The 11,718-nt window shown below is 39.1% G+C and overlaps 1 protein-coding gene across 1 annotated transcript; it reads right to left on the reverse strand.

Annotated features, from left to right (window-relative positions):
* Nucleotides 1-541: 541 nt before the first annotated feature.
* Nucleotides 542-6,343, reverse strand: LOC122142880. Its single transcript, XM_042753903.1, has 6 exons — nt 6,249-6,343; nt 4,422-4,459; nt 4,231-4,269; nt 3,194-3,243; nt 2,755-3,105; nt 542-2,402 (listed from the first exon to the last, which is right to left on the reverse strand). The coding sequence occupies exon 6, from the start codon at nt 2,399-2,401 to the stop codon at nt 542-544; it is 1,860 nt and encodes a 619-aa protein (XP_042609837.1). The 5' UTR covers nt 2,402; nt 2,755-3,105; nt 3,194-3,243; nt 4,231-4,269; nt 4,422-4,459; nt 6,249-6,343.
* Between the last annotated feature and the right edge of the window lie 5,375 nt (nt 6,344-11,718).

The raw sequence follows: 11,718 nt of genomic DNA on the forward strand, positions 1-11,718 counted from the left end.
CATGTATTGCTATCAGGGAGAAATTCAAATGTGGCAGCGTCACTTAACCTCAGACTCCCTGTATTCCTGAAATGGCATCGCTTTCAGTGTTGCTAACGGCTGCTAGCACATTGTTGCATATTCACTATGTATGGAAGTGTTGGTATCCTCTGAACTTGATGTGTCTTTTCAGCTTATACAGCAGTAGCTGGGACTCACTGGTAGGCCTTGGCAGACAGTTTGGACTGTTGTTTATCACCTCAGAGGGCACACACACAACCAGCAACCATACACTGGATCTTTTCTGGTCCTTTGGGCAATGCAACTAGTTTTTTTGCAAAAGGAATAAAAAAACGAATTTTGGCGATAAGCTGTCGTTCAAGTACATTCAATTCAAGCAGTTCTGCAGGGATGGGAGGCAATTCAAGTCTGTGTTTGCCGCTGCGATAGAAGGCATGGATCCTCTCTTCAGATGACTGTCACAAGTGTGGCAGATCCACTCCTGTCTTCGCTCTTCTGGAACTCACAATAAAACTGTGCACAAGAAACTGAGCAGGCACTGTCACAAGCATGAACATATTTCCTGGTTAGGCAAGAGGCTGTAATATGAACATTTTTTTACATATCGTGTTCTATTACACATCTTGACTTGATTTGGAAAAAGCGCCCTGTGACAGACTGTGCAGATGTAAGTTGGACCATTCAGAATTTGACACCGAAATGCAGATATGGCCTTTTGCATCAAGCTGTTGGACACAGGCTGGTTTGTCACATCAGAATTGGGTGTCTCCTGGCTGGAACGAATGTATGGCCTGTATTTTCTCTTGATCCTTAATGCACATCTCAACTTGTGAAGAATGTGGAATCCAGGATCAGTAAGACACTTCTGTTTCTTCTGGAGAGTACAAAGTAGAATGTGATGTGACCTAAACTTTGAATCACTTGCATATCTTCTGGCCATGTAGTCCTTCATTTTCTTCTGGAAAAGATCATCCATCTTGTACCTCCTGAACATGTAGTTCTTCATTTTCCTCTGGAAAGCATCATCAGTATTGTACCTCCTGACGATGTAGTCCTTCTTTTTCTTATGGAAAAGAACATCAGTGTGGTATCTCCTGACCATGTAGTCCTTCTTTTTCCTCTGGAAAAGAGCATCAGTATGGTACCTCATGACCAAGTAGTCCTTCTTTTTCTTCTGAAAAACAGCATCAGTGTGGTACCTCTTGATCATGTATTCCTTCATTTTCTTCTGAAAAACAGCATCAGTGTGGTACCTCCTGACAAAGTACTCCCTCTTTTTGTTTCTGACAAAAGGATCTTGATTAAACTTCTTGGAGACATGCCTTTTCTTAATTCGAAACTGCAAACTGGTGGCATACTTCTCTTTCTCATATTCCCTTCTTTTCCGTTCTCGATTTTCAAAATGTGAAGTTTTGTCCTCAGGTCCTGCACACTGTTTTGCCATTTTACGCACTTTTTTTCTTCTTCGCGGCTTGTTTGTTTTGATGACATTCAAGACACCCTGGTTTTTGTCTTCTGCAAAAAAAAGATTTTCAGGGATTTTTACACCATTTCTTTGCGGTTTGGGCAGAGATGAAGTAACTTGTGAGAGTGACTCACAAGCTGAAGATGTTCTCCCTGACTGTTCCTCCATTTCAAATGAAACAGCCATGAATTCATAACAAGTCTGAGAACCACGATTCCAAAAAAGCTCAAGTAATCTGTTGGTCATGTCATGCAGGTTAGTGAAAGTTAGCATAACTGCCGTTCCATCACCAGTAGGATGTGGCAAACCTTCAGCAGTTCTGGAATGAGAATCAAAAAATCCATATCTTCCAGAACTGTCTCTGAACACAGCAAAGCACTCTGGAGAAACAATAAGTAGTGCATGGCTGACATCTGTTGAGAGACACTGAAGTCTTTCATGAAGAGGAAGCCACCACGCGTCCATTTCAGTAGTTCCTCTGTCTCTCAGATATCCCATCACCACTTCTGACTTTTGGACGCTGTAGGTGTGGTTAGAAGTTGTGATGCTCACAGGTACTTCAGCCATGCTTAGAAGATCCTGTCGGAATCTTCCTTCAGCAATAAGCTGCATTTTAATGCCGACATACAAAGCATCACCTTCCTCTAGCACTCTGTCAAGATCAGGCTGTTCGAACAAAGTTCCCTCACTGTGGTATGCAAGGAATGTCAGAGCTATACATGTGCACTGATGATTTCGTGAGAAAACATCATACCTTGCATCACTCTGGCAATGAGACGCCTGCACGGATAGAATTCTAGATGTGTTGTCACCATCTTCGTACTGCAGTCCATCAGAAACCTGAGCAACACCTTTACAGACGCTCGTCTGTCCCGTCAGGTCTAACTTTGTCCAACGAACTTTTTGAGCCCGGGATCTCCTACCTTTCCGAGGCATCCTTCAAAAGAACAAAAGACAATGAGAAAACAGACCAAAAGACATGATATAAAATAATCCATGACATATCTGACTAGCCCATTAAAACATACCTCACATTAGAATAAGTTAATTTAGTTAAATTACAGCCTTTGGCAATTTTATGATCATAATACGCAACCTTTTTAATAATAATTAGCAGATGATTTCACATTTTCTCTTAAATAAGTGTTTAGCAAACAACTGTCACCTTTTCTTCATTATGAGTTTGAACAGATCTCTGATTAAAAATGACTGTAAAATGGTTTTAATGCTACAATTAAATAGTACTGTATTCAATAAGCATTTTTTACAAGATATTTTAAGTCACTTACTTCACGAAATGCTGAAGCGATACAACCTGCAAAGTATTCTCAAGAAAAAAAAAACAAGTTAATTGACAAGAAAAAGAACCACTTACAAATACAGCTAATAAACTTTTTTCCAAAGAAAAAAACAATAGCAGATTAAACAAATTATTAACCTAGTATTAAAATGACTGAGCTTTTAAAAGAACAGTAGTATTTGAACACAAATGATCAACTTATTATTGAAAAGAAGGAATAATTTTTTTTGTTTGTTTTTTGTTTTTTTGTGGGTAGGGGATGTGGGGTATATGGGTGGAGGGTTGGGGAGGGGTGGGAAGAACAATTCAGAAGAAGTGCTTCTTGGAGAAAACCCAAAACCTGGAAAAGAAAGAAATTAGGCAACTATAATGATAATAATATTGAAAAGAAAATGACATAGCATCATTTAGGTATTTTGCACACTAACCAGGCGTTCAGCTACAGTGGAAAATGCAGATTGTGCTCTGAATAGATGGTCTGCAAAACAACAAACACACAATTAAAGAGAATTAAAATAATTAAAATTAACTAAAGATAGCCTATGTATGTAACAAAATTAATATTAACATTAAAACTCAATACAGTCAAATTTTCAATATAAATTAATTATATTCCAAACCTAAAGCTACTGTAAGTGATTGGCCAAAGAGATTCCTGTGTTGTAAAACACAAAAGTAGCAAAATATAATATATTGTAAATATAATATACTGACTGCCAAACAATATGACAAAATCTAAATGACTGACAGGCAGATAGCATTTTTTTTTTTTTATTTGTTGTTCAACAAATTATGTTTTAAAGGTCTAGAGGCATTATCCGAACTTGAATACTTCTCTGCTTTACAGTAGGGTGAAAAGCAGTAGATTCAAAGTACCTGGATGACCTACCACTTCTATTGAGATTCTTTAATTGTGTCTATCTCATGAGCTCACAGTAGCAAAATTGTGAATTGTATTGTATCTGATGCTGTAGCTCACATGACAGTGATAACATGACAAATGTAGTACATCTGCATACGTACCACACATATTAGACTATTTTATTATTGATTGCAAAATGATTACTTATTCATAAGAAGTATCTATTCAGAGTATGCAACTTCGAATGGAGCCCAGGACTATAACATAAACTGGTTCTATCTTTAAGAAAGGAAAAACTGTTTATCTATTACTTTACAGCAACTTAAAAGGAATGGTTCCCCCACCAAATGAATATCATTTCTCTCATTGACTTTGTGAAAAATTACAAGCAAGGAAAAATCATTGGGGCCTACAACATTCCCCAGTGAATTTCACAAAACTCCACATGCTAGTCACAGGTTCTGAAGTGCTATAGTGCATTAATGGCTCAGTAGTATCTCATCAATATTGCTTTGTCATCTGTTCACATTTTATCCATGGTGAATTTCACATATATATATATATATAATATATATATATATATTAATAAATAAAAATACTTACTGAATATTGTGCAGTGGAGAGTCAGTAGTGCTCGTAATGCTGTAATTTGAAAAAATAAATCTCAATGTCAGACAAAAACTTGTTAAAATCTGTCAACCCCATAAACTACGTCTCATTTACAAGATTTCACATTTTATTATTCCTGCACAGTGCACCTTTAAATGTACAACAACCAAAAAATGCAAACAAACCTTAAGAATTGCTCAGGAGATAAAGCTCAATGATCAATCTAAAAAAATGAAAGAACAAACAATTAATTAATGCAAATTAATGCTTGACAGCACAGAACTGGGAGAGTTGATAACAACAAAACAGATCTACGACTTTCAAATTTTTTGCTTGACAGAACTGGGATGGTTGATAACAACAAAACAGATTTATGATTTTAAACATACAGCATTTTTCTGATTTAAATTATGCGGTCTATGTCCAAATATATGTTTATGATATTTTTTTTTAAATACACTTACAATCACAGATAGTAATAGGCATATGAAAAATATATCAGGACACAGGAAACAAATTAGATCAGAGGTATAACATGTGGATGTCAACCATATCTATACAAAACAGAGGAAACCGGAGAAATAATTACCAACATTAAGGCAACTACAAAAATAAATTACATGCTGGAGGCTAAAAATATTATGTTATTCCATTTATATTAATTTTCAAAAAAGACTTTTATACCCTCCAAAGCTGAAAAATTCAGTAAAAACAGTAATATTGTCAATTTACTTTATTACAGCTTAAAAATACTTATATATATATATATATATATATATATATATATATATTTAATATTGAATGATAACTATTAAGTTTGGGTTCATTAATTTTAATACATTTACTAAGCAGACATGAACTGATCAAAAGTGACAGTATTTAACAGTGTTACATAAGATTTTGGACTTTATTTTATTTACTTTGTATTCAAAAAATGCTGAAAAAAATAAATGCAGCATTTTATTACAAACCTTTAATGTGTATGAGTTTTTATCAAAAAAAATTTTCACAATATTATGAGGAGCAAAATTTTTTTAAAGTGTTATTATTACGTTTATTTTATTTTTTTTTATTTTATATTTTTTTATTTATAATTTATATATAAATTATGTTAAAAAAAGGAAACCGTTATTTTAAAAGGAAAATATCCTACAATAGCACTGTTTTAACTGTTTCTCATCAAATGCATGCAGCATTCGTCAACGACAAACAAAATACAACTTCAGGTTGCTCTTCCTTTGCATTCGGTGGGCATGAACAGATCGTATTTAAGCTTTAAACACCATCTCTCCTCCCTGACGCATTCATTACTCAAAATAAATGAATGGATAAATACATTGTTAGCACAAATCGTACACGATTCAAACTTAAAGTTCTCACTTCATCCTGCTGACCATTAAACATTACCATTATAAAAGTACTCTAAATTATATTCCGATCATAAATTATGAAAAAAGTACATACAGTGTAGCTGACACCGCATCTAAACTGTAACTCAACAACAAACATTTTCTGTGGCCAAAAAAAAAAAAAAAAAACCGGTTTTCGCGCTCATTTACGCCCAAGGTGGGGTGCCGCCCGCAACCCGCGACCGAGACGAAACGGATAAGTCCGGTTAATATGTACCCCACACGGACTCCGTGAGTGAATCTGACCCGATTCGCCATCACTAGCGTGTCAGACGCGGCGGTCTGTGTATAGTTTCAGAGCTCTGTCTATTTTTACCTCGTGAATCAGTGAAAACCCACCATATAGACGTTTATGGAACAGCAGAAAATACTTGCATTAATCACGCCCAACACGCAGCATTAATCAGGCCTCACGGATTTCTTATGCCTCACAGTCACCTCAAACAAAAGTATTTCTGAAATAGGCGGTTAATAACTTTAACGCAACAACAATTTCTGTTGCCAAAAATAAACAGATTTCGCGCTCATTTACAATCAAAGCGGGAAGCCGCCTGCACCCGCGAACGAGACGAAACGGATAAGTCCATTAATATCTAACGTTACCTCACACGGACTCCGTGTGTGAATCTGACCCGATTCGCCATCACTAGCGTGTCAGACACGGCGGTCTGTTTGTAGTTTCAGAGCTCTGTCTATTTTTTTACCTCATGGATCAATGAAAAAAACACTATACAGACGTTTATGGAACAGCAGAAAAACACTTGCATTAATCACGCCCCAACACGCAGCATTAATCAGGCCTCACGGATTTCTAATGCCTCACAGCCATCTCAAACAAATGTATTTCTTAAATAGGCAATTAATATTAGGAAATACTGTCCCAATACTGTCCTAAAAGCACATTCAAGCAGGAAAAGATACCATCGATCTCCAGCGGCATAAACGTCAAACACTAACCTCTTCTAAAATTCCTTAAAAATGCACTCTTGTTCATGCAATATTGCGCTAATACTCAGAATTCGCTAACATATTCACAAACTTAAAGCAACAATAGTATACACCATTTGAGCAACATACTTTATTTCTTAAAATTCGTTATTAAAGGCAGACGTTAGAAAAGTAAGCCACCGCTACTTACCTCAGGAGAATTCTGGAACATCTGCCGTTGGTCTCGCTCTATCACAGTATTACTCAGCCAATCAGCACGCGAACTTCAGCTGCGCAGCCAATAGTCATGCAGCGTTACTCTTCTATCCATATATGGAAGAGAGAGCCCATGGAGACAGTGGATTTTTTTTTTTTTTTTATTCATGCAGCGTTACTCTTCTATCCATATAAAAACATTTTATATATAGATATATATATATATATAATATATCTTATATATATATATCTATATATATATATATATATATATATATATATAGGTTGATATATAATATTTTATAATTTTAAGGAACAAGATTCATTACAACCAGAAATATTACATTCTTTACATGTTAAATATTTAAATATTCAATTCCCAACTCTAATGGAGACAAAACCAAGGAACTTTAAAATATGGTTTGATGGATATACATTGATGTAATATAATGATATACATATGCAATGCAATGATACACACATAAAATGTAATATATGCTCTTGTGTAAGAAGGAAGTTTTTTTTTTTTTTTTTTTTTGTTTTTTATATACAAATAACATGCCACAATATATATATTTAATATATATTTTCCCTTGTCCAATAAATGAATCCCCTCATGTCCTCATCATAATCAGTAAACAAATTTAATTCATGTACTGGTCCATAACGTTGCTGATAAACTTTCTTGTCTTGTTAAGGTTCCATCCTTCTCCCCACTGCCACACACGCTGCTCAGTGATGCTGTACAATATGTTGTATCGTTGCTGCTAAGTGTTTTGGTGTGGTTTTTATGGGTGATTGGTAGCTTTTTGCTAGTGTGTTGTTAGTCAGTTGCTAGTGTAATCTGGGTAGTTGCTGAACGGTTACCATGTTGTTGCTAGGGTACTCTTTGTGATTGTTAGACAGTTTCTAGGGTGTTCTCAGTGGTTGCTAGGTAGTTGCTAGGCTGTTGATAGGTCGTTCTGAGTGGTTGCTAGATGTTTGCTAGGTGGTTACTATGGTGCTAATAGGTGGTTGTGATTGTATTCTGGTGGTTGCTATAGACCCCTTAAAAGTTTGTAAACATTGCAACGTCTCCGGGTGGGCGGGGCTTAGCTGGAGGCAAAAAGAGGCGCGGAGGCAATGTTGACAAGCGTAAACTAGCACGTTTTAGGAGGGATTTATTAAACATGGATGCAGAAGAAGGTTCGGAACTGTCCGTATATGTACAGTCACTGACTCTGCGGGACCGTGACAAAAAAAATAATAATAAAAAAGTGGGAGTTAGCATACATTTATCAATTAATTCAGTTGATCACTCAGTTCACTGACCAAACTGGTTATCTGACAAAAATATAATGACGAGTGGATAACATTACAGTAGCCTAATTTATTTATTTATTTTTAGCTAAGCCTGGTGTAGTTCTTGTATCTTGTTCTCATTGGAAACATTTTAACCAGGTTTTGGATATTTCCTAGACAAACATATGAATTACTTTCGGGTGGTTTGGGGAATTTTTGTCAAGGCTTATTGTCTAATGTAACCTATCGCTGGGCTAACTATGATTAGCAATGTGGATTATTTTAAGAGACCATTCAAAGGATGGCACACACATCTATCGCTGTGTGTTTGTTTAACATTTAAGATAGCTAGTGCGCTGAAGGTTGGTGACTTTTCACCTATAAAAACATAAACTTGCTGATTTGTACTAAATAAAACCAACCACACCAGTACATATGCATAGATTATTTTACCTAATATGAAGTGTGCACTGCAAACACGAGCATTATTTTATGATCATCTCTGTCTAGTCTGTAAGCCGTATTGCATTCAACCACAATTGTCTTCTTGATTTCTGTGAAAGGAATGTCGGCCGGGATCCGGTGAAACTTTAGTTTTGAACCAAAAGTGCTGTTCCTTCTATTCTGGCAGCCAAAAAACACAACAAGACGACATTTTAAAGTCAAAACCTCAAACTTTTAGCGCGCCTGCTATGAATTCTTCCTTATGTTTTGCCTCCAGCTAGAGCGGTGACGTCACAGTGACGTAGGCGATTAAGGGGTCTATACAGTTACTAGGGCATTATTGGTGGTTGCTATTGTGCTGGTTGTGCTGTGGGTGGTTGCTATGGTGTTTTAGTTTATTGGTGGTTGCTTTTTTGTTGGTTCTTGCTAGTTACCATAGATGGTTACTATGGTGTTTTTAGCATGTTTTAGCACATGCTATGTGCTTGCTAAGGTACCCAGGGCGGTTGCTGGGTGCTGCTATGTGGTTGCTAGTGTACTTGGGGTGGTTGCTAGGGTGTTGTTGTGTGGTTGCTAGGGTACTCAGGATGTTTGCTAAGGAACCCAGGATTGTTTCTAGGGTGTTGCTAGGGTACCCAAGGCCATTGCTAGGGTTGTTTTGCTATGTTGTTGCTAGGTTACTTGTGGTGGTTGCTAGCTTCCACAGGATGGTTGCTAGGGCCGTTGCTAGGGTACCCAGTGTGGTTGCTAGGGTGTTGCTATGTGGTTGCTAGTTTACTTGGGGTGGTTGCTAGGGTCCCCAGTATGGTTGCTAGGGCCGTTGCTAGGGTACCCAGGGTGGTTGCTAGGGTGTTGCTATGTGGTTGTTAGGGTATTTGGGGTGGTTGCTAGGGTACCCAGGATGTTTGCTAGGGTGTTGCTATGTGGTTGTTAGGGTATTTGGGGTGGTTGCTAGGGTACCCAGGATGGTTTGCTAGGGTGTTGCTATGTGGTTGCTAGGTTACTTTTGGGGTGGTTGCTAAGGTGTTGCTAGGCGGTTGCTAGGGTGTTCTGAGTGGTTGCTAGGTGGTTGCTATGGTAACCTGGGTGGTTGCTGGGAAGTTGCTAAGGTACTTGGGGTGGTTGCTAAGCGGTTTCTAGGGTGTTCTGGGTGGTTGCTAGGCGGTTGCTAGGCAGTTGCTAAGGTACTTGGGGTGGTTGCTAAGGTGTTGCTAAGCGGTTTCTAGGGTGTTCTGGGTGGTTGCTAGGCGGTTGCTAGGCAGTTGCTAAGGTACTTGGGGTGGTTGCTAAGGAGTTGTTAGGCGGTTGCTAGGGTGTTCTGGGTGGTTGCTAGGCGGTTGATATGGTAACCTGTGTGGTTGCTAGGCATTTGCTAAGGTATTTGGGGTGGTTGCTAAGGTGTTGCTATGCGGTTGCTAGGGTGTTTTGGGTGGTTGCTAGGCAGTTGCTATGGTAACCTGGGTGGTTGCTAGGGAGTTGCTAGGCATTTGCTAAGGTACTTTGGGTGGTCGCTAAGCGGTTGCTAGGGTGTTCTGGGTGGTTGCTAGGCGGTTGCTAGGCAGTTGCTAAGGTACTTGGGGTGGTTGCTAAGGTTTTGCTAGGTGGTTGCTAGGGTGTTCTGGGTGGTTGCTAGGCGGTTGCTAGGCAGTTGCTAAGGTACTTTGGGTGGTTGCTAAGGTGTTGCTAGGCGGTTGCTAGGCGGTTGCTATGGTAACCTGTGTGGTTGCTAGGCTGTTGCTATGGTAATTTGGGTGGTTGCTAATGTGTTGCTAGGCGGTTGCTAGGGTGCTCTGGGTGGTTGCTAGGCGGTTGCTATGGTAACCGGGGTAGTTGCTATGCTGGTACTAGGTGGTTGGAAGTTGTCACAGATGGTCACTATGTAGTTTATATAGAGTTCTTAGCATGTTGTTAGCCAATTTGAGCACTTAGCTAATCACTATTAGCATGTAGCTATTCACTGCTAGCATGACTAGCATGTTGGAATTCCAGTTTCCTAGCATGAGTCTAAAGAGCCAACCGCCATGTCTTTCTACGATGTTCTGATTCAGAGATATATGTCTTGCAGGACGGTTGCTAGGGTACTCTGTTCGGTTGCTATGGAGTGGCTTGGCAACTGCCAATGATGATACTCAAAGGCTGCTTGCCAATATAAACCAACCCTCATGTCTGTACGATGTACTGATGCAGAGATATAGATTTGGAAAACGGTTGCTAGGGTACTCTGTTTGGTTGCTAGGGAGTGGCTTCGCATCTGTCAGTGATGATACTCAAAGGCTGCTTGCCAATATAAACCAACCCCCATGTCTGTACGATTTTCGGTTGTAAAGATATAATAATTACTAAATGGTTGCTAGGGTACTCTGTTTGGTTGCTAGGGAGTGGCCTGACAGCTGCCAATGATGATACTCCAAAGGCTGCTTGCCTGTATGAATGACATAAACCAACCCCTATGCCTTTATGATATTCAGATTTGAAGATATCCCTCTATGTTTTGGGTTGCTAAGGTGGTCTAAATGGTTGCTAAGGCGTGGCTATGAAGTCTTGAATGTGATTCGTGATTGGCCGTTTGCTGTCCCGAGTCAAACGAGCCCGCCCTCATGTTTCTATGACACTTCTATCCAAAGATATTATTTTTATCTTTTTCAATGGAAGTCTATGGAGCTTGTTACTAAGGGACCCTAAATGGTTGCTAGGGCGTGGCTTGACTGCTTCACAATGATCCTGACAGAGTGATTGGTTGCCTGAGTAAAATGAGCCCACCCCCATGTCTCTATGACATTGTGATCCAGAGTTATGTCCAATACAAAATCCCTATGCAATTCCCCATAGTAGGAAAAAGTGGCTCGGTTTCATGGGCGATTCCTCGCCATAGTATGTCTATGGGGCAACTTTGGGGGGCTTTTGCGCCCCAGGGGTACAACTTATACCCCACAGCGGGGTATGTTCTCGCACAGCCTGATAGCCTCTCCAAATGTGGTGATCCACATGTTTCTGCGAAATTCTCTCTCGGAGCTACAATCCGTCAAATTCGGCCGCAATGCATTGTCTATGGGATTTTTCGGGCGATATTTCGCCCGGTGTGCGAACATCGTACGCCCGATCGCTTATAAAAGTCATAGCACACCATTCCCGTATAGGCCGCACGATTTGACGCCACTTTTGCGGGTCTGTGACAAAAAACTGCGGGACGAGGTACGCGCCGAAA

Source organism: Cyprinus carpio, unplaced genomic scaffold (assembly GCF_018340385.1).
Source record: "Cyprinus carpio isolate SPL01 unplaced genomic scaffold, ASM1834038v1 S000000324, whole genome shotgun sequence".
In the NCBI taxonomy this organism is placed as follows: domain Eukaryota; kingdom Metazoa; phylum Chordata; class Actinopteri; order Cypriniformes; family Cyprinidae; genus Cyprinus; species Cyprinus carpio.

Bases quoted from the DNA above. Each gene is read 5' to 3' on its own strand.
- LOC122142880 (XM_042753903.1), bottom strand. From the start codon at position 2,401: ATGCCTCGGAAAGGTAGGAGATCCCGGGCTCAAAAAGTTCGTTGGACA.